The sequence below is a fragment of the Vipera ursinii genome (assembly GCF_947247035.1).
Source record: "Vipera ursinii genome assembly, chromosome: 1".
Classification (NCBI taxonomy): domain Eukaryota; kingdom Metazoa; phylum Chordata; class Lepidosauria; order Squamata; family Viperidae; genus Vipera; species Vipera ursinii.
In genome coordinates this window covers 63,786,697-63,807,136 of record NC_139512.1, presented here as the reverse complement: position 1 = coordinate 63,807,136, position 20,440 = coordinate 63,786,697, and the positions used below count along the sequence as shown (strand labels likewise).

Below are 20,440 nucleotides of genomic sequence, written 5' to 3'. Positions count from 1 at the left end.
ATGTTTGCTTCCAGGTTGTATTTATGTATTTTCCTAAATGATTTGAGAACTAAGATGAAATATAATGGCACTGTTTTGTAGCTAACAATCAGAATACTTACCATTTTGCTTGCCTTTTCTTTACAAAAGTATTATCATTTAACTTTCTTTTCTTTTGTCAGATCACTTAGAACCAGGTAGAGCTGAAGAAATTTGCTCAACATCTCAACCGCCGGAAGCTACTTCCAAAATTATTACTGAAGAGCAACTTGAGGACTGGTTAGATAGCATGATCTCCTAAAAGCTATATTTTGTTTATCATACAAGTATGTGAAAAATAATTTAAGATGACAATTCCTAATTGTAAAAAATGTTTACAAATATTTAATCTGGTGACTGGCTGAACCTGAGGCTTAAAAATGCTATATCTGTATTCGCAGTGTTCTGGATTTCATTGCCTTCAGAAATGTAACAACATCAATCTGAAGTTGTAAATGTATAAAAGCCTATTTAGAGTCTGTGAAATAAAATAAATTACATTTGCAAGTACAATTATAGAATATGTCTTGGTGTGACACAAAACACAATGAAATATGACGTTGAGTTTTGTTTTGGAAATTCTTTATTGTAGTGCATATTTTTATTTGAAGAAAAAATACATTAACATTGCAACTAATCACTAGTTTAATTCTGTTCAGTTGTAAGACAAGTTTTTAAACCAGCTGCATGTAGTAATCAGTTTTGTAACAAGTATATGACTAAATTTCATGTCATACAATAAGACCAGAAAGCAACACAGTCATATAACAAAAATGTCAATCTAAAAGACTAACATTTAAAAAAAAGTATTTTGCATAGCTAAATCTGGAAAGAGTTAAGGCACTTAGATTTTAGAGACAATAAAATACCTGAAAAATTTAAGCACTGAATACTTAAAATCTTTCGGTCTGTATTGTTACACTAAGAAAAACAAGGCTGATTTGAAATATTAAGTTCACCATATGAGTCGATGATTAAGATATTGTCACCTGACATTCAGAGTCTTCAGTTGCAAAACAATGACATAGCCCTTTCAACTACATTATTTTCTACAAAGGACTGTTTAATGATTCCTGAAAGTACTGAACTGAAATGTTTAAACTTTTTTTTCCCCTCAAATAATTCAGAGCCTGTTTCTGCCATATACAAAAAGCTAATCTAGATCAATTTAAAACTGGGCTAGTTTATTTACTTAGAGGTCAAACATAGGCAATATGTATGTTATGCCACTATTTTGTAAGAATTCTATTTTTGTTTACACTGAATGTAGTAGTTTCTTTGTTGGTATTTTTATCCAAGCTGATCTTCATACTGTTTACGGAAGCAGTCTCCAGCTGGGAAGAAATCCCAGCATCTTTCTTGGTACATTTTCCATACATATGACTCCTAAAAATATAAAACACATGTTTTTCAAAATATTTATTTGAGAAAAGAAAGAATTTTTATACTTCAGGCATATTTTTATCTCAGATTAATGAATGGAAAATTTTCCTCATTAGAAATATCAAGTGAAAATATATTCCATAAAAATAACAAGGCAGCCTTTCTGATGGTGAATCTGTCTGGTCAATTTATAGTTCAGTTGTTAATCTTAGGGAATATATTTTTGTTATGTAAGATATTACAACATTACTATCATATGCTAAACAAGCAATTAAGTAGCAATAAATTCAGATAAATGCATTTCACATCTAAATACAGGCTGGCAGCCAATTTTGCTTTAGTATAAGATGACAGAACATTTTTTTTTACAAAATAATAATCTTATAATAACAGGTTTGAACAATTGGTATAATACACTAAAGTAAATATTCAGAAGAAGGCATGAAGAACTGCAATATTTAGTACATGAGTTTCCATGGAAGAACATTAGAACATTTAGATGTGTGTTTATAGATTAAAATAATAATTTGATTTTGGAGGGGGAAAATGAATGGTAATGATTTAATTGTATAAAGTGACATTAGTATATCTAAAAAATGTGGATTGCATTTTATGAATGTTTTCTGAAATGTTTTTCTTTTCATTTACATAATCAATTAATGCTTTACCTGCCCAGTGTGTTCAGTTTCATCCTTATTAATAAGATACATCAAAAAGAACCTGGAAAAAGAATATGAAACTAAACATGATTGGTTTTGGGGGTATGCTGTTCTTGCTTCTTAAGAAAACAGTAATTATTTCCATCTAAACAATGGTAGGCTAAAAAAGACATGTTTTATGATTCATTTTACAGTCAAAAGTTTATATTAAAGTGGTGAAATATTTTACATTTGTAAAAGAATTTTGTGTATGTAAAATTGTACAAGTCTCTGCTTCTGAGTTCTTAATCCAAAAAAAGCAGACATCCTTCCCAAGAAAGCATTAGAAGAAAAATAAATGTAGAAGGCCCCTACACCAAATAATTCTGAAGCAAAATTTGCCTTGGAGCAATATTAATTTTCTTGCTACTAAAGCCTCTGATGGCTCATACTGTGGTTCATCTTTCCAAAGATAATGTCTCTCCTTTTCAATCAAGTTAATGAGCATTACTGCATATGTTGATTAGTGTCTGGAGAATTCTGGGAGTTGAACTCCATGGATCTTAAAGCTGCCAAATTTGAGAAATGCTGTCTAGAGATTGATAGAGCACTCCTGTTCTGGAACCCCTCCATATCCAGAGCTTGTTCTGATCAGGCATCATGTACCATGTTTCCCCAAAATTAAGACCCGGACTTATATATTTTTTTGCCTCCAAAAAAGGCACTAGGTCTTAATTTCGGAGAATGTCTTACCTTAGGACCACCACAGCCAGGCTTCCCAAACTCCAACACCTGTTGTGCCGCCGCTTGATTTCTGTGGCTGCTTGCTGCCACTTGCAGCCGGATGCCATGTGGCACATTGCACCATTGCTGCTCCTCCTGGTAGGACGCTGCATGGTGCTTTGTGCCATTTCTGCAGCTTGTGGCAGGATGCTATGTGGCTCTTTGGGCCATTTCCGCAGCAAAAACTACCCGCAGTGCCACATGGCCTTCTGCTGCAAGCAACAGAAGCGGCCCGAAACACTGCGCAAGCAGCGGAAGCGGCCCGAAACACCATGCAGTGTTCTGCTGGGAAGAGTGGCAATGGCGCAATAGCCCCATGGCCAGCCACAAGTGGTGGCAAGGAAGCACAAAAGTAGTCAAGTAGCAGTGCAACAGTTGGGGTATGGGAGGTCTGGCTGTGGTAGTCCTACCGGAAAGGTAAGTGGGTGCGGGGCATGTGGGGCAGCTTCACCCCGCCACCTTGCCTCACCCCCAAACTAGGGCTTAGTTTCGGGGTAGGGCTTATATTAGGCCCACACCCAAAACTCAAGATACTATTGGGCTAGGTCTAACTTTTGGGGAAACACGATAGAAGTATTATGTTTGGGTTTGCTTGTTTGTTTTCCTTTAGTGATCCTGGTTATAGTTTCAAGGTTTAGTATTGGTTCCCCTGTGATAAGCTCTATTGGTGCCCCTCACCCTACCCCATCCCCCCAGTGGAATTTTGAGAAACTTACAAGATTAGCTGCCATATGGGATCGCTATAGCATCCATAACCTGACAGAGCCCTGAGTCCTGGAGCACAGGAATTCAAGTCACTGATTTTGGAGTAAGTCTCATAGAACTCACTTCTGGATAGATATTTCTAGCATTGTGTGATGAGCCTGGACAACCCTATTAACACTGCTAACAATCATTTCTAAAGAAATAAGCATTAATAAAGCAGTGCATGCATTTACTTACAAGTAGTTGGCCAGATTGTGCTCTTGTAGAGTATGCATTTCAAAACCATGTGGCGTTGTATCAAAATAATCATTACCAATTCCACAAATAAAGCATTTGGTCTAGAAAGCAAATAAAAATATTAGCAAAATAAGAATCTAGTCTTCTTGACAATTTAGCACAAAGTTTTTCTCTTTCATTTACTGAAAACAAACAAACTCAATACAATCAGGATCTTACCTCCATGTCTTCTTTGACCTGCTCTTGCTGATCTCTCAGTTCGCCAAAGGCATCAATAATAAGACCTATTATTAGAAAGAAAAAGATACAAATACTTGCTAAAAATCTTAACTCTGGTACATTTTTGCATTATGTATACCCTGCAGTATCATTTAGGATACATTGATTTTCTTCCTGCTCAGTTAATGTATTTCTTGAAGGAGTTTGAAGAAAGAAACATCGCAATATGAGTATAAAATATTGACTTCATTAAAATGGAAATTTTGATATACTAAGCTAGTTTTAATCATATGCAAATATTGATGCAGAAAATACAGATCAGGGGAGCATCCCAACAAGGGTAGCCTTCAAAAACATTTCTGATAAATTGATTATAAAGAAATTGATCTAAAGGAAAAAGAATCGTACAAAATCAGTAATTTTTCGTGAAGAGGAATGGAAAACACAAGAACTTTATTTCCCCCCCCCCCACTAAACCAGAGATCCCCAAATTCTTCAACGCAACCCCTTCAGGACATCTCAAATTGTTCATTGACCTTCAAACATTTATTATATGAAAATAATTTAATACAGGTAGTCCTCGACTTACGACCATAATTGAGCCCACATTTCTTATTGCTAAGTGAGGCATTTGTTAAGTGAGCTTTGCTCCTTTTTATGAATTTTCTTGCCATAGTTGTTAAGTGAATTGTTACAGTTGTTAAATTAATAACCCAGTTGTTAAGCGAACCTGGCTTCTCCCTTGACTTTGCTCGTCAGAAAGTTGCAAAAGGAGTTCACACGATATGGGGACACTGCAACTGTCACACATGAACCAGTTGCCAAGCATCCAAATCTTGGTCACGTGACCATGAGGACACTAAAATGGTCATAAATGTGAAAAATGGTCATAAGTCACTTTTTTCGATGATGCTAATGTAACTTTGAACGGTCACTAAATGAAATGTTGTAAGTTGAGGACTACCTGTATTATTTTAACTAATGGTACTATGAATAACTGGTGCTAGAGAAGACTCCTGCAAGTCCCTTGGATTGCAAGGAGATCAAACCAGTCAGTCCTAGAGGAGATCAACCCTGACTGCTCTTTAGAAGGCCAGATCCTGAAGCTAAAACTCAAATACTTTGGCCACCTAATGAGAAGGAAGGACTCACTGGAGAAGAGCCTAATGCTGGGAAAGATTGAGGGCAAGAGAAGAATGGGACGACAGAGAATGAGGTGGCTAGATGGAGTCACTGAAGCAGTAGGCCTGAGCTTAAATGGACTCCAGAAGATGGTAGAGGACAGGAAGGCCTGGAGGAACATTGTCCATGGAGTCGTGATGGGTTGGACACAACTTCGCAACTAACAACAACAATAACTATGAATAACAACAACACAGAATCCTATCGACCCTTGGGGTTTGATACTGACCACTTTGGAGAACAAGGCACTAAACACCACAACAGCTGACACAATCTGCAGACCTTGTGTGGTCAAACCTGGTTGAAACTTGGATAAAAATGATTATACAAGCCCTAGAGCTACAGGAAAGATCAGGAAGTCAAACTTCCCAAAGAAGGCTAGAATGAACTGAGCTATTGTCAAGAAAATCTCATGGATGTTATCTATGTAGCCACTGGAAATCAGGTTCAACTTGTGGAAGGTATTACTTATATCATTAGCTATAGTAAAAAAACCAACAACATCCTGTTTGGCATTTATCATCTATACGTTTCTGCGATTTTTTTTCTTAGTGGCCAGCTGCATGATGTATTCCTGAAAATGAGTATCTCACTTCATAAATATTGTATTGATCAGTTGAAAAAAACCCCAAATAAAATGAAATCATATTCTAAGACCATAATTGAAGATTGAAGAGAAATCTCTCTTACATTATTGTAGTAATGCTTACTCAAAATGAATTGCAAGCACTCGTCGAATATTGTATAAGGTGAAATTATTAGCAGGATTTTGATCAATTCTTCCCCCCCTCCCCCCCAAAAGGGAGGATAGCTTAGAAAGCAAATTAAAGAATGACAATCCAGTAGAGGTACATACCGTATATACTTGAGTATAAGCCGAATTTTTCAGCCCACTTTTTGGGCTGAAAAATTCCACTTCGGCTTATACTCCAGTCAACAAAAAAAACTTACCGAGGACTTGTGCGCGGCCGAGGCTTTGGTGCTTCCGGGATCGCCCGCACCTCTCCCAAGCCAGCGCCGTCCGAGACCTGCCGAAGTTTGGGGAGGTTTGGGGAGGTGCGCGCGCACCTCCCCAAACTCCGCGCCTTGCCTGCCTGCTTCTTTCCGCAGCGGAAAGAAGCAGGCAGGCAGGGCGCGGAGGAACGGAGACTTGCCGACGTTTGGGGAGGTTTGGGCGTCTTCCCAAACCTCGGCAGGTCTCCGTTCCTCCGCGCAGACCTGCCGACGTTTGGGGAGGTTTGGGCGCCTCCCCAAACCTCCCCAAACCTCGGCAGGTCTCCGTTCCTGTTTGGGGAGGTTTGGGCGCCTCCCCAAACGTCCCCAAACCTCGGCAGGTCTCCGTTCCTCCGCGCAGACCTGCCGACCTTTGGGGAGGTTTGGGCGCCTCCCCAAACCTCGGCAGGTCTCCGTTCCTCCGCGCAGACCTGCCGACGTTTGGGGAGGTTTGGGCGCCTCCCCAAACCTCCCCAAACCTCGGCAGGTCTCCGTTCCTGTTTGGGGAGGTTTGGGCGCCTCCCCAAACGTCCCCAAACCTCGGCAGGTCTCCGTTCCTCCGCGCAGACCTGCCGACCTTTGGGGAGGTTTGGGCGCCTCCCCAAACGTCCCCAAACCTCGGCAGGTCTCCGTTCCTGTTTGGGGAGCTTTGGGCGCCTCCCCAAACCTCCCCAAACCTCGGCAGGTCTCCGTTCCTCCGCGCAGACCTGCCGACCTTTGGGGAGGTTTGGGCGCCTCCCCAAACCTCCCCAAACCTCGGCAGGTCTCCGTTCCTGTTTGGGGAGGTTTGGGCACCTCCCCAAACCTCCCCAAACCTCGGCAGGTCTCCGTTCCTCCGCGCAGACCTGCCGAGGTTTGGGGACGTTTGGGGAGGCGCCCAAACCTCCCCAAAGGTCGGCAGGTCTGCGCGGAGGAACGGAGACCTGCCGAGGTTTGGGGACGTTTGGGGAGGCGCCCAAACCTCCCCAAACAGGAACGGAGACCTGCCGAGGTTTGGGGAGGTTTGGGGAGGCGCCCAAACCTCCCCAAACGTCGGCAGGTCTCCGTTCCTGTTTGGGGAGCTTTGGGCGCCTCCCCAAACCTCCCCAAACCTCGGCAGGTCTCCGTTCCTCCGCGCAGACCTGCCGACCTTTGGGGAGGTTTGGGCGCCTCCCCAAACCTCCCCAAACCTCGGCAGGTCTCCGTTCCTGTTTGGGGAGGTTTGGGCGCCTCCCCAAACCTCCCCAAACCTCGGCAGGTCTCCGTTCCTCCGCGCAGACCTGCCGACCTTTGGGGAGGTTTGGGCGCCTCCCCAAACGTCCCCAAACCTCGGCAGGTCTGCGCGGAGGAACGGAGACCTGCCGAGGTTTGGGGAGGTTTGGGGAGGTTTGGGGAGGCGCCCAAACCTCCCCAAACAGGAACGGAGACCTGCCGAGGTTTGGGGACGTTTGGGGAGGCGCCCAAACCTCCCCAAAGGTCGGCAGGTCTGCGCGGAGGAACGGAGACCTGCCGAGGTTTGGGGACGTTTGGGGAGGCGCCCAAACCTCCCCAAACAGGAACGGAGACCTGCCGAGGTTTGGGGACGTTTGGGGAGGCGCCCAAACCTCCCCAAAGGTCGGCAGGTCTGCACGGAGGAACGGAGACCTGCCGAGGTTTGGGGAGGTTTGGGGAGGCGCCCAAACCTCCCCAAACAGGAACGGAGACCTGCCGAGGTTTGGGGACGTTTGGGGAGGCGCCCAAACCTCCCCAAAGGTCGGCAGGTCTGCGCGGAGGAACGGAGACCTGCCGAGGTTTGGGGACGTTTGGGGAGGCGCCCAAACCTCCCCAAACAGGAACGGAGACCTGCCGAGGTTTGGGGACGTTTGGGGAGGCGCCCAAACCTCCCCAAAGGTCGGCAGGTCTGCGCGGAGGAACGGAGACCTGCCGAGGTTTGGGGAGGTTTGGGGAGGCGCCCAAACCTCCCCAAAGGTCGGCAGGAGGAACGGAGACCTGCCGAGGTTTGGGGAGGTTTGGGGAGGCGCCCAAACCTCCCCAAAGGTCGGCAGGAGGAACGGAGACCTGCCGACGAGCCGCGGCTACACAGGGTATTCCTGTGTATTCAGGCTTGCAAAATGGCGGATCGAGCCTCTGCTGGCGGCAGAGGCTTGCAGAACGGCGGATCGGCTTATACTCGAGTCAATAACTTTTTCCAGTTTTTGGGGGTGAAATTGGGGGTCTCGGCTTATACTCGAGTCGGCTTATACTCAAGTATATACGGTACATCTATTTTTGGCATGGCAGGGTGCATAAGGAAAACATTTATTTATTTATTTATTTGTTTGTTTTATATACCGCCCTTCTCCCGGAGGACTCAGGGCGGTGTACAGAGCAATAAAGTAAGAATACAATAAAGCAATAAAGTGAGAAAATTTTAAAACCCAAATCCATCAGGCCAGGCCGGCTTGTTGGAATAGATAAGTTTTTAGATCACGCCGGAAGGAGCGAAGGTTGGGGGCCATCCGGATTTCAGCTGGTAAGCGGTTCCAAAGGATTGGCGCACCCACCGAGAATGCTCTCCCCCTGGGGGTCACCAGCCGACATTCTCTGACCGGTGGCACCCTGAGGAGACCCTCTCTGTGGGAGCGCACAGGACGAAGGGATGTTGACGCTGGCAGTAGGTGCTCCCGTAGGTAGTCCGGACCCATGCCATGTAGGGCTTTGTATGTCATCACTAGCACCTTGAATTTCACCCGGAAGGCAACTGGAAGCCAGTGCAGCTCACAGAGCAGAGGTGTAATATGGGAGTATCGGGAGACCCCCAAAAGCACTCGTGCAGCTGCACTCTGCACCAGCTGAAGCTTCCGAGTGGTTCTCAAGGGCAGCCCCATGTAAAGAGTGCTGCAGTAGTCAAGGCGAGAGGTCACAAGTGCATGGGTGACTGTACGCAAGGCATCCAGGTCCAGATAGGGTCACAGCTGGCGCACCAGACGAACCTGGGCGAAGGCCCCTCTAGTCACAGCTCCTATATGATCTTCTAAGGAGAGCTGTGAATCTAAGAGGACACCCAGATTGCGAGCCTTATCTACGGGGGGTAATAACTCGCCCCCGATATTAAGAGATGGAATAATCTGAATATCCTGACATGCCGGTATGTACAGCCATTCAGTCTTGTCCGGGTTGAGTTGAAGCCTGTTCCTCCCCATCCATTCCCGGACTGCTTCCAGGCAACGGGACATCACGTCGAGGGCATCACTGATGTGGTTTGGGGTTGACATGAAAAGCTGGGTGTCATCAGCATACTGATGATAACCCACTCCAGAACCACGGATGTGTTGTGACTCAGGGCCAGCCTGTGGGTCCGACAGCCGGCTCCGACGTATCGGAGGACTCAGATGAGGGGGAGGAGGGAGACGAACCGGCTGATGATGGTTTGGAGGCTTTGCAGAGTCCTCAGCCGGGGACCTCTTCTCAGCTGCGTGAGCCCGAGAGTGCGGAGGATGATGACCCACAGCTGGCCCTGTTCAAGGACGCCCGACGCAGGAGGCAGTCGAGCAGGAACAAACAAAGAAAGGCTATGGGACTCCTCGGGAGGAGGCACAGGGAGACCACGCCCTGAGCTCTCTATAAAAGGAGTGTTTGGGGAGGGGCTGGTTGCTGAAAGCAACTTTTCCGCTTGAGAAGACAAGCTCTAGTGTTTTTGTTAACTGCGTAATTAAATCTTGGCAGAAGCCTTTTAGCCTTGGACGCTCTCCAGTCTCTTCTTTCTGATAAGGGGTTTGTTAGAAGAGGGCTGGTTCAGAACAGGATGATCTCACCTAGCGGCTTCATATAGATGTTAAACAGGAGAGGTGAGAGGACCGACCCCTGAGGAACTCCATAAATGAGAGGCCTCGGGGTCGATCTCTGGTCACCCACCAACACCCACTGTGAACGTTCCAGAAGGTAGGAGGAGAACCACTGAAGAACAGTGCCTCCCACTCCCAATCTCCTGAGACGCCGCAGTAAGATACCATGGTCGATGGTATCAAAAGCCGCAGAGAGGTCTAATAGGACCAGGACAGAGGAATGACCCCTGTCCCGAGCCCGCCAGAGATCATTCATCAGAGCGACCAATGCCGTCTCCGTGCTGTGTCCAGGCCTGAAACCCGACTGGTACAGGTCTAGATAATCAGTATCTTCTAGGAACAGAGGAAGCTGATGCGCCACTACGCTCTCAACAACCTTCGCAAGAAAGCTGTACCCGGGCCTGAAACCCGATTGGTACGGGTCCAGATAATCCGCTTCATCCAGGACCAGAGGGAGCTGATGCACCACCACACTCTCAACAACCTTCGCAAGTTGTTTAAAACAGATGGGTCCAGGGAAGACTTTTTGAGGAGGGGTCTCACCACCGCTTCTTTCAAGGCTGCGGGGAAACTGCCCTCTTTCAATGAAGCAGTTACCACTGCATGGATCCAGCCTCGTGTCCCATCCCGAGCCGCATAAACCAGCCAGGAGGGGCACGGGTCTAATAAGGATGTAGTGGAGCTTAGCTTCCTCATGATCCTTTCTACCTCGTCCAGAGTCACAGGATTGAACTCTTCCCAGATAACATCAACAAGGCTGTCCATGTTCTCATCGTCAGACTCTGCCCAGTTGGAATCCAGACTGGTCCGGATCCGAGCGATTTTGTCCAGCAGATGTTGGCTAAATTCCTCAGCACGACCCTGCAAGGGATCCTCCTTCACCTCTAGATTAAGGAGGGAGCAGGTCACCCTAAACAGGGCGGTCAGGCGATTATCTGGGGACGCGATAAGGGCAGCAAAGTAATTAGACCTTGCCCTCCTTAGCGCTGCGAGATAAGACCTCATAAAGGACCTTAGTCGCGATCGGTCGGATTCGGATCGGCTGGATCTCCAACAGCTCTCTAGGCCCCGTCTCTGCCGTTTCATCTCCCGGAGCTCCGTAGAAAACCATGGAGCCCACTGGGATCTGCAACGGGTCAGGAGCCGCATGGGTACAACTCGGTCGAGTGCTTCTGTGGCTGCCTTTTCCCAGGCTTCCACCATGGCACTGGCCGAGCTATGAGCAAAGGAGGCAGGTGGGGGGCCAAGCGCTGTTTGGAACCGCCCAGGGTCCATAAGCCGCCTGGGGCGGTACCATTTCGTTGGTTCAGTAACCCCACGACGGGGAGTGGCAAAGCGGAAGGTCAGCCGCAGGAGATGATGATCTGTCCATGACAGGGGCGTAACAATTGGAGAGCCCCCACCCAGATCATCTAACCACTGTCCAGATAGGAAAATCAAATCGAGCATGTGTCCTCCTACATGAGTTGGGCCCTGGATTATCTGCGTCAGGTCCATGGCCATCATGGAAGCCATGAACTCCCGAGCCAACTCAGATGATCTCCCCAGGGATGGTAAGTTGAAGTCACCCAAGATCATAATTTTGGGGAACTCAACCACCAGTCCCGAGAGGATGACAAGAAGCTCGGGCAGGGCTGCTGCTACGCGACTAGGTGAAAGGTACACTAGCAGCAAGCCCAACTGAGCCTTAGGGCCACATCTAAGGAGGAGAGACTCACACCCGGCTATTTGGACAACAGTGGCCTCTCGCGGATACAGGTTCTCCCTCACCGCTACCGCCACTCCCCCGCCTCTTCCCTGAGCCCAAGGCCTGTGTAGCACCCGGAAACCTGGTGGGCAAAGATCTACCAAAGGGACACCACCCTCTTCCTATGTTAGAGTTTTAAGTTTACCAGTTCAGCCTAAATGCAGGAGGATTAAAGTCTGATAAAAGGAAGTACTTTACACCCTGTATAGTTAAAACTCTGGAAATTGTTCCCAGGAGATGCTTTGATAAGAAATGTGTATGAATTTTTTAAAAGGGTGATAAATATATATGGCTTGCAGTACAAGCATGATTAAACCCCAGCAATCTTAACAATAACAAACCTTGAATGATGGCCAGTAGGATAACAATGACAAAGAAGAAAAAGGTGATATCAAAAACAATTCGATATATTTCGTAAGGGTCTCCTGCAGGGTCTTCAATTTCATCTCCAATACCTCCACCTGCTCGTACCCCGACATACATATGGAACAGGTAACACTAAAAAGGAGAATTTACTACAGTTTATGAAAAATAATCAAGCCACCTTGAATCAAAAGACATTTTAAAGGCCATTATTGTTACATCATATATTAGAAGTTGGGACAAATCTCACAACATTTAAAGTATATTGCAGAAATGCTAAGATTAAAATTCAGTAACATCACCTTACACTGCATGCATTTATTTCAATGAAGCGTGCATATGAAAAATTCAAGTGGCTCTGCTCAATTTTGAAATACTGCAACAGAGAACATTATTTTGTCTATTTCCTATAGTAAATCCAAACTGCTTTCTTGCTACCTTTTGCTATGGGATATTTTAATAGCCTGCTTTTAATTGAAAAAGTATACTGTATTTACATGTGTTCTTAATTTTATTTTTTTCTGGGAAAATAGATGAGGGCACTTTTGGTTTTCTTATATATTTCTGGTCTTGAGAATATTATCAATTACCAGCTGAGTCTGAGGGGACTTTCCTGTGCATGCATGCCCACACAAACTTTTGTGTGACAAAGATATATGTGCAGTTCCCAGTCTTCTACAGCAGACATGTCAAACACAAGGCCCGGGGGCCGGATCCGGCCCGTGAAGTGGTTTCATGTGGCCCGCGAAGCCATCCTGGAAACAGTGAGGGAACGGCCCCCACTGCCTTGGCCCTGGCCCAGAGACCCTGCTTCTGCCAGAGACCCTCAGATCTGTCCCACTCCTGCCCAGGCCCCCATAGGCACCCTTGATGCGAATGATGTAGAGCTGGCCGTGCCCACCCAGTAGGCCATACACACTCTAGCCACGCCCACCTGGCCATACCCACCCGGCCCCCTGAGGGCAACCGCAATGCTGATGCGGCCCTCAATGAAATTGAGTTTGACACCCCTGTTCTACAGCCACACTATACTTTACTTTCCTCAGCACAGGGGTAACTTCCCACTCTGTCCCACTCACATAGCTATGTATACATCTTATACACATGTCTGAAAAAAATATATTTTGTAAGATAACTAAAAATGTATTGAAGAAATAATAAAATGAAACCTAAAAATTTAAACTGTTGGTGAACTATGCACGGCTCAAAGGAGATTAAAAGTGTTCTGATATCAAGGTATATTATATTTAACTCTTTGACCCAGAGGCCACTGCACATATGGATGAAAACACTCTTCAAGCTTCTTCGACCAAGTCTAACTTAAGTACTTTAGATACATAGTCAAAAATTACACACACACACACACACACAAACAAACAAACAAACAAACAAACAGAGAGAGATCTGGAATGAACCTCGCTTTGGTTGCCACTAGGTTGTTCGAAGGAAAGCACCTACTCTAATGGTATGTGGAAGTGATCCTGAGGGATGAGGGAAAGAGATGCTGCCTAGGGAATGATCAGATAAAAGAGGGAGGAGTCCACATCTGCTTAATGGACCAAGAAAGAAACTAAAAAAGGATCTCCCCAAATGCATCAGACTGTTAAAAATGTCAGCGGGACATCTGTGTTTTTAGACTTGCAAGATTCTGTTAATATAGCCTTACAATAAAGTAGAATTAGCCCACATGGTTGTGTTTATTGTTTGGTTTACCTAGGAGAGCTGAAAATATCCCAAACGATGTCCCCAGGAGGCAGAGGGCATGCTAAGGGCCATAGGAAAAATCAGGAACAAACAGGCTTTCAGCGAATGAGCTTCAAGAAAGCATTACGTTTAGATAATTCAAAAAGTTACTTGTATAGTGTAGCCTAATACTGTAGATGACTTCAGTTAACAAACATATATTAGACTCTGATTAATTGGAATATCGTAGCACCAAGGGTTATAATTCTAATCTGTAGCTTGTATTGGAGGGTTTCCTGTTGCTCTCTTGCTAGCGACACTGATCTTCACACTCATATCCACACATAATTGCTCCGGTACTTACAGTCATCATATCGTCACATTTCATGTCTGGCTCATCCTCATCTTCACTCTTGTTATAAAATTTCCGGAAGAAATTAAATGCAACAACCGTGTAAAGATATACCACCACGGCCAAGAGTCCAACTGTCAAGACGAGCTACAATATATGCAATGCAAAATAAATGATGGATGGATATGTACAGAAGGAGCAACAATTAAAAAGTTAACTCCTTCCCCACAATGTAAAAGATACTGAATTCCTCTAACTACGAGGCTGAAGTATTTTGACTATTAGGTCACTCAAATGTTATTAATCCAACCGAGATTTGAGTTTAAACTGCTGCATTGAACTGCTTAACCCAATCTAGGTACTTTTAAGCTTTTCCAACTGCTTGTTTGTCTTTCAAATCTTCATATACCGTGGACCACCATTCCATTGTATTTCTCTATGCAACAACCATATTTAGGCTTTCATAAATATCTGCCCAAAAAGGGAAAACCAGAGGCAACTAAACTATTGATTCAAAAGATCACAAGCTGTCCATAAAACTTTAGCATTTACGTGCTCCAAGGCTAAGGGAGTAGATACTTCCACAAATCTAGGAACACATATGCAAAGGACATGTAAAACATTGAAAAATACACCTTATTAAATATCGTGGGGGTGGGGGAGGCAATCCATAGAGCTGATTGTCAATTTCAGGTTACTCCTGCTAAATCACAGCTTGCTTGAAGCATACATTTGTAAAGCACTTGAAAATCTTGATTTGTAACGCCCAGGAGCATGAGCAAAGCACCTCTCTGAATCATTCAACCAACTGCGTCTAGCAATGGTTCCACAGCTGCTTCAGAAGTTGCTCCAAGCTGTTGCCCTGTGATTATGCAGCAACTCTTTTGAACGCTTTGTACAAATAATCTAAATAAATGATATTTTGGTACTTATATTAATCAGAACAGACAGTTTTATTGTTTCACAATGTCAGGAATACCTAGTATATACAGCAAAGAATTATCTCAGTAGCTCTCCTGTGGAAAAGAATGGCTCTTATGTAGAGCTTTGGTTCACCAGGTTTAATAATCTAGCCACGTAGCGATGCATGGAACAATTGGCCTTCCTCTTCAACCTTCAAATGCTGAACAGTAGAGAGAAGCTGCAGCCGTGCTTGACTGAACACCTTTATACGCTTTGTCAATTGGATTTGTGAGATTTTAAGAAGGAAAAGAAGGAACACACAGCTTTAGGGTGCTACCCTGGCCTTTGCCTCAGTGGTCACATTATGAAGAGGAGATGTTTTCTAAGTAGAGAGGGCAAATAAGATTTTTCTGAACAAACAAGACTAGGTAGATTCTTACCTGAATTAAAGTTGACTCATGAATAATGCAAAATGATATAAAATGGATTAGTATAAAAATTATTTGTGAGGGGTTTACCTGTCTGATCACCTGTGGTGAGGATCGTGTCATTGTTTTGATCAACATGCATGTACTCTCCTGGGTTAACTAGTTGACTTTGCATGTAGGAATTTCCACATATTGGATGTTCCAGGAGTATAACTCTGGTTATTTAGTGGAAAAGCAGATAATTCAGCACTGACCTCTACTACAGCATTATTCAATTGCCAGGCTTTGCCAATTTTAACCACAAAATGGAATGATAGGCTAATTTCATTAAAGGATCAAAGCACCACTGCACTTCTAACTAGAGCTGTCAAATGAAAGCATCCTTATGGGGCTTTCTTCTCTGTCCAATATGGAATACAAAATCATAAAATGGGGGGCGGGATTTAGACAATTCTATTCCTTACTCTGTGCAAAATCCATAGTAAAGCATCCCCAGCAGATGTCTAAACACATACAATGAAGGAAAGCTAATCATGTTCTTGGGTAATTATTTCAATCTGAATATCTTCCTGCAACGTGAAGTTATTAGTTCCATTTTCTGCACAATAGGTATTCTCTTTCAAAGGTTAAAACATCCCTAACTTTTTCAGTTTCTCTCCATAATACATGCATCCTGCTCATCTTTGTCACCCTGTTCGTTTCTCTGAATTCTCCTTTATGAACAAAATACTTAAGGGCAGGAGGTGGGGTTTAAATGAAATAAATGCTATTATCAAGCCAGATAGCCCTCATTCTACACCAGGGAATTTGATTTCATATGAAACTTTATATTTATTAAATTTTATCTCCATTTTTAGTATTTTTAATTATCCCACCAATAATTTATCACTCACATTTGTTCAACTTTCTCTATGCATCCTGCATTCCTAGAGTGGAAAGGGGCCATTTAAACCAGGGTCTCTAACTCCCAGGCCACAGATCAGGACCTGTAAGCAACCGGGCCTCACAGCTGGAGGTGTGTGGTGGATGAGTGAGCAAAATCAAAACTATCCTCCCCCAGTCCATGGAAAAACTGTCTTCCACAAAACAGTCCTTGGTCCCAAAAAAGGCTGGGGATCACTGTTTAAACCATAGACTCCAATACTTTCCTTAGTACAGGTAAGAATTAAAAGTAAAGTAATCCAAGCAAATGACGCCACTGAACATTTCCAGGAAAAAGAAGCCCATTTTGCCATGTAGTTCCACTGCCAAACTGCTTTTTCTATTTCAAATTTCTTTTCCAACGTTCAGTTGTAATCTTTATTTGCATTCACCTCCTTTTTGCAGCAGCATCACACTGCTGTCATATTCAGTTTACAATCAACGACTATTCCAAGGTCTTCTTTGAAAATACTTTGACTAAGTTAAGTAACGTATATTTCATTTTTGTTTACTATGTGAAGTATTTCAGCTATCTCTGTTAAATTTCATACTATTACTTGCAGACCATTTCTCCAACCCATCTAGAATGTTTTCAAATTTATTGCTATCTACTACGGTACTGGATATCCCACCCAATTTTGTATCATCTTCAAATTTAATAAGAATTCTCTCCATCTCATCATTCAATGAATCATTAAATTTTTGTGTACAGGAACCAGGACTGATTCTGGTCCCTTTTGGCATACATACAATCCCACACAGGACAATGTAAGGAGGAACCACTGATGAACACTGTGAGTGCAATTCTTGACCCAGGTATATATCCAGTTAATATCCTTGCATTCAGGATGTCATGCAATATTATTATTACTATATTTATGGTTGGTTGCACAGCGAGATATTTAGATCGGATATGGCATTTTTATTCACCTATCAAGTCAGCACCAGATAAAATAATGGCAGAGTTTTGCTTGAAACATCCAGTTGGCCTACACTCATTCATTGCCAAGAGCTGTTACTTGTTAATATTTTGCTTACTTTGAGTAATTGAAATATTGAGCATAACAGCTGAACATATTTGAAGGGAAAATGGGTTAACTGGACCAGAAGAATTGATGAGAATGCTACTTCAGACCCTCTCATCCACCAAGCCATCCTGAGCTTCTTTTCAATATGTTCAAAGTCTGCTGTTTATTTTTATTGCCTTATTATTTTTACAAATAACTCACATTTGTACGAACATATCCAACACACATTAATGCTCCTATTTTCCCCACAATAACTCTGAGAGGTGAGCTGGGTTGAGTGAGTGACTGGTCCCAAGTCATTCTGTTGGCTTTCATTCTTAAGGTGGGACCAGAACTCACAGCCTCCCAATTTCCAGCCTGGTGCCTTAGCAACTAGACCAAATTAGGAATTTAAGAATTTAGGGAATTTAGGAATTCACCATTCATCCTCCTGTTCCGCAGTGTCTTTTTCCCCTTCTCTGAACACTCAGAATTTGTTTTATACCTGAAAGATACCTAAAAATTTGCTAACAGCCAGGAAGAATTTCTTTTATGTATTTCTGTGTACCCTTATCTACTGCACCTGCTCCCCTGTCTGTCTGGCTTTCTCATCAACTGAAGCATGTTCACTCATGGCACAAGTCCCTTTGCCTTTTTCTTCAACCAATTTGCATTTACTGAAAATACATTTCAAGTTGTTTTAAGGAAGGAAGGCAACCAACATGCTTGTATTCATTTTTCTTTTTCCTTCTTGGGGCACTTCAAGTAGGAAGGCTTTTTGTTCTTTCCTTGAGCTCTTTAATGAACCATGTTATTAACTCTTTACTCAATAAAACATATTTAGGGACATCCCCTCAAACATCTCTGTTTAACTCCCAAGACACTTATTAGCTTTCCATATTGGCTTGCTGAAAGGCTTGCTTCCTTTAGCCAGTCAGCTTTACATTAAATTCAAAAAAGAATGAGACACCCACTCACTGTCAATCAACTTTCAGGTCCATCACTCCTCGCCATCAGTAACTCTTCAACACATGATCTTTGCAGACCCACAACTCAGCACCTAATCCTCCAGAAGACACTGCTTCTTTATTCACTCTTCTTTCTTCCTGGTTTTTGAACTCCTCAGAGTTAACAGCTCTTTCTGCTCACTCTGATTTCATCCAAGTCATTAAATGTTGAAGAACCAGAACTGAATACTCCACTCAATAACTCACTCCAGGCTGATGAGTGTTAGTCTGATGAACTTTCAATGTGAGCTTCAAGCCAGCTATTTATCCTGTTAATTGTCATGCCGTGCAGCCTACACAAAACTACCTTGCTAATCAGAAAGTCATGAAGTCCTTTTTTTCAAATGCTTTGCTGAAATCAAGACACATTATTCCTACAGCATTCCCACAATATACTAAACAAGTTATTCAATCAAGAAAGTAGGCTAAGGATACTTAACGAGACTTTGTCATGGTAACTATGTTAGCTTCTTGGCAATTAAGAAAGCTCTTGTAAATCTTTCCTGGAGGATCATGCTTAGCAGAATTAATCACCAAGCAGATGTCAGGGCAATGCATATTCCCCATCTCTACTACGCCATGCTGCTTTGAAAAATCTGCAGTTTAATTCTGGAAAACCTCACTTACATCTTCTTGGCTTAATAGGAGATACCGTTTGAGCTGAAATAAGTGCAGTGTCATCTCATTCCCTTTTGATTGCTTCTTTCATTTGGCATAAATTATAATTAAGAGCGAATAAATAACTGATATTAGATAAGTATACTTTATTGCAGCCCAAAGCCAACAGGTTAAAATAACTTATAGGGGCAGGGGCCAGGCACAATTGATTGACTGATTATCTGTCATGAAATTGTTTTTGACTCCTAGCAACCACATAGATTTACTCCAAGATGATCTATTCCTAACCTTTTCTATCATATCTTCCTTTACTGCACTCACTGCCTCTGCAACTGTGTCCCTCCCCTTCGTCCTCTTCTCTTTCCTTTTCCAGTATTAGAGCCTTTTCCAGATCACTGTTTTTTTGCATAATGTGTATGAAATAGATAAATTTGAGCCTGGTCATTTGGAATTCCAAGTTGATCTATTCAATGTTCCATCATTTGTTTTCTTGGCATCCACAATATTCTCAGGAATTCAAAAGCATCAATATTCTTTGAACCCCATCTTTTGCTTCCATAAAATGTCACAGGGAATGCCTATAATTCTGATCTTTGAAGGTGCAGCTCCATCATGGCATTTGAATATCTTTTTCAAGGACTTCACGGCTGCTCTACTGAGTGCTAGACTATGGCACATTTCTTAACTGCTAATTCATTTACTGTTGAAAGTTGGTACTAAAAGGCAGAACCTTTCCACCACTATGATATTTTCATTGTCAATTTAAGGCTAGTTATTCTATCTGTTCTCATTAATTTGGTCTTCTTTAAATTTAGTCACATGTTTTCACTGTGCTCTTTGACTTTTACATTTTTGGCTGTCAAGGTAGGGTCATTAGATAGCACAGGTTATTGATGCTTCTTCCTCCAATTTTAAAACTACTCTAATCTTCTTCCAATCCAACTTCCCCTTATATTGGACAATCATTTGTCTGAAATGGTATAGGGTTTCCTCCCTAAACAGGAGGTTGGACTAGAAGACCTTCAAGGTCCCTTCCAACTCTTTTATAAACATTCAGCATATAAATAAATATAAATATATAAATATAAATATTCTGTAGATAAATTTCCCATGAGAACAATGAGATATTCGGGGATTCCCATGTTTCTGAGCACAATCCACAGCTTGATATGATTGATACAAAGGCTTTTCTGTATATGAAGCACTTACTAAATTCTTCTTGGCATTTGTTGGCTTTTTCAATTTTTCAACACTCATTGTGTTCCCTGTGTTTTCTAGAGCCAGTCTGAACATCTGACATCTCTTTTTACACCTAAGACTCTAATCTGCATTGGATGATCCTAAGAATTATTTTGCTAGCCTGTGAAATTAAGGATATTGTGCAATAGTTTGCACAGTCTATTTAGTCTCCTTTTTGGTATTAGAATATTAGATAGACCTCTTTTAATCC

General features: G+C 43.2%; 2 protein-coding genes across 4 annotated transcripts in view; one reads left to right on the top strand and one right to left on the bottom strand.

Annotated features, from left to right (window-relative positions):
* The window catches only part of AVEN (apoptosis and caspase activation inhibitor), a 136,142-nt gene extending 132,181 nt beyond the window's left edge, over window positions 1–3,961 (top strand). For 2 of the 3 annotated variants that reach the window (XM_083348133.1, XM_083348136.1), the window contains one exon: window positions 162–3,961. In XM_083348133.1, the coding sequence (XP_083204259.1) occupies window positions 162–280 (119 nt within the window). In that variant the 3' untranslated portion in view covers window positions 281–3,961. The remainder of the gene's footprint in view (window positions 1–161) is intronic. The other variant, XM_083348134.1, reaches the window with a different exon arrangement.
* Window positions 1,309–20,440, bottom strand: part of RYR3 (ryanodine receptor 3) — a gene marked incomplete at both ends in the record, with an annotated part of 317,059 nt that continues 297,927 nt past the window's right edge. The window contains 6 exons of the mRNA XM_083354752.1: window positions 1,309–1,404; window positions 2,070–2,121; window positions 3,765–3,865; window positions 3,984–4,048; window positions 12,050–12,206; window positions 14,119–14,253. Coding sequence (XP_083210878.1) covers window positions 1,309–1,404; window positions 2,070–2,121; window positions 3,765–3,865; window positions 3,984–4,048; window positions 12,050–12,206; window positions 14,119–14,253 — 606 coding nt within the window. The remainder of the gene's footprint in view (window positions 1,405–2,069; window positions 2,122–3,764; window positions 3,866–3,983; window positions 4,049–12,049; window positions 12,207–14,118; window positions 14,254–20,440) is intronic.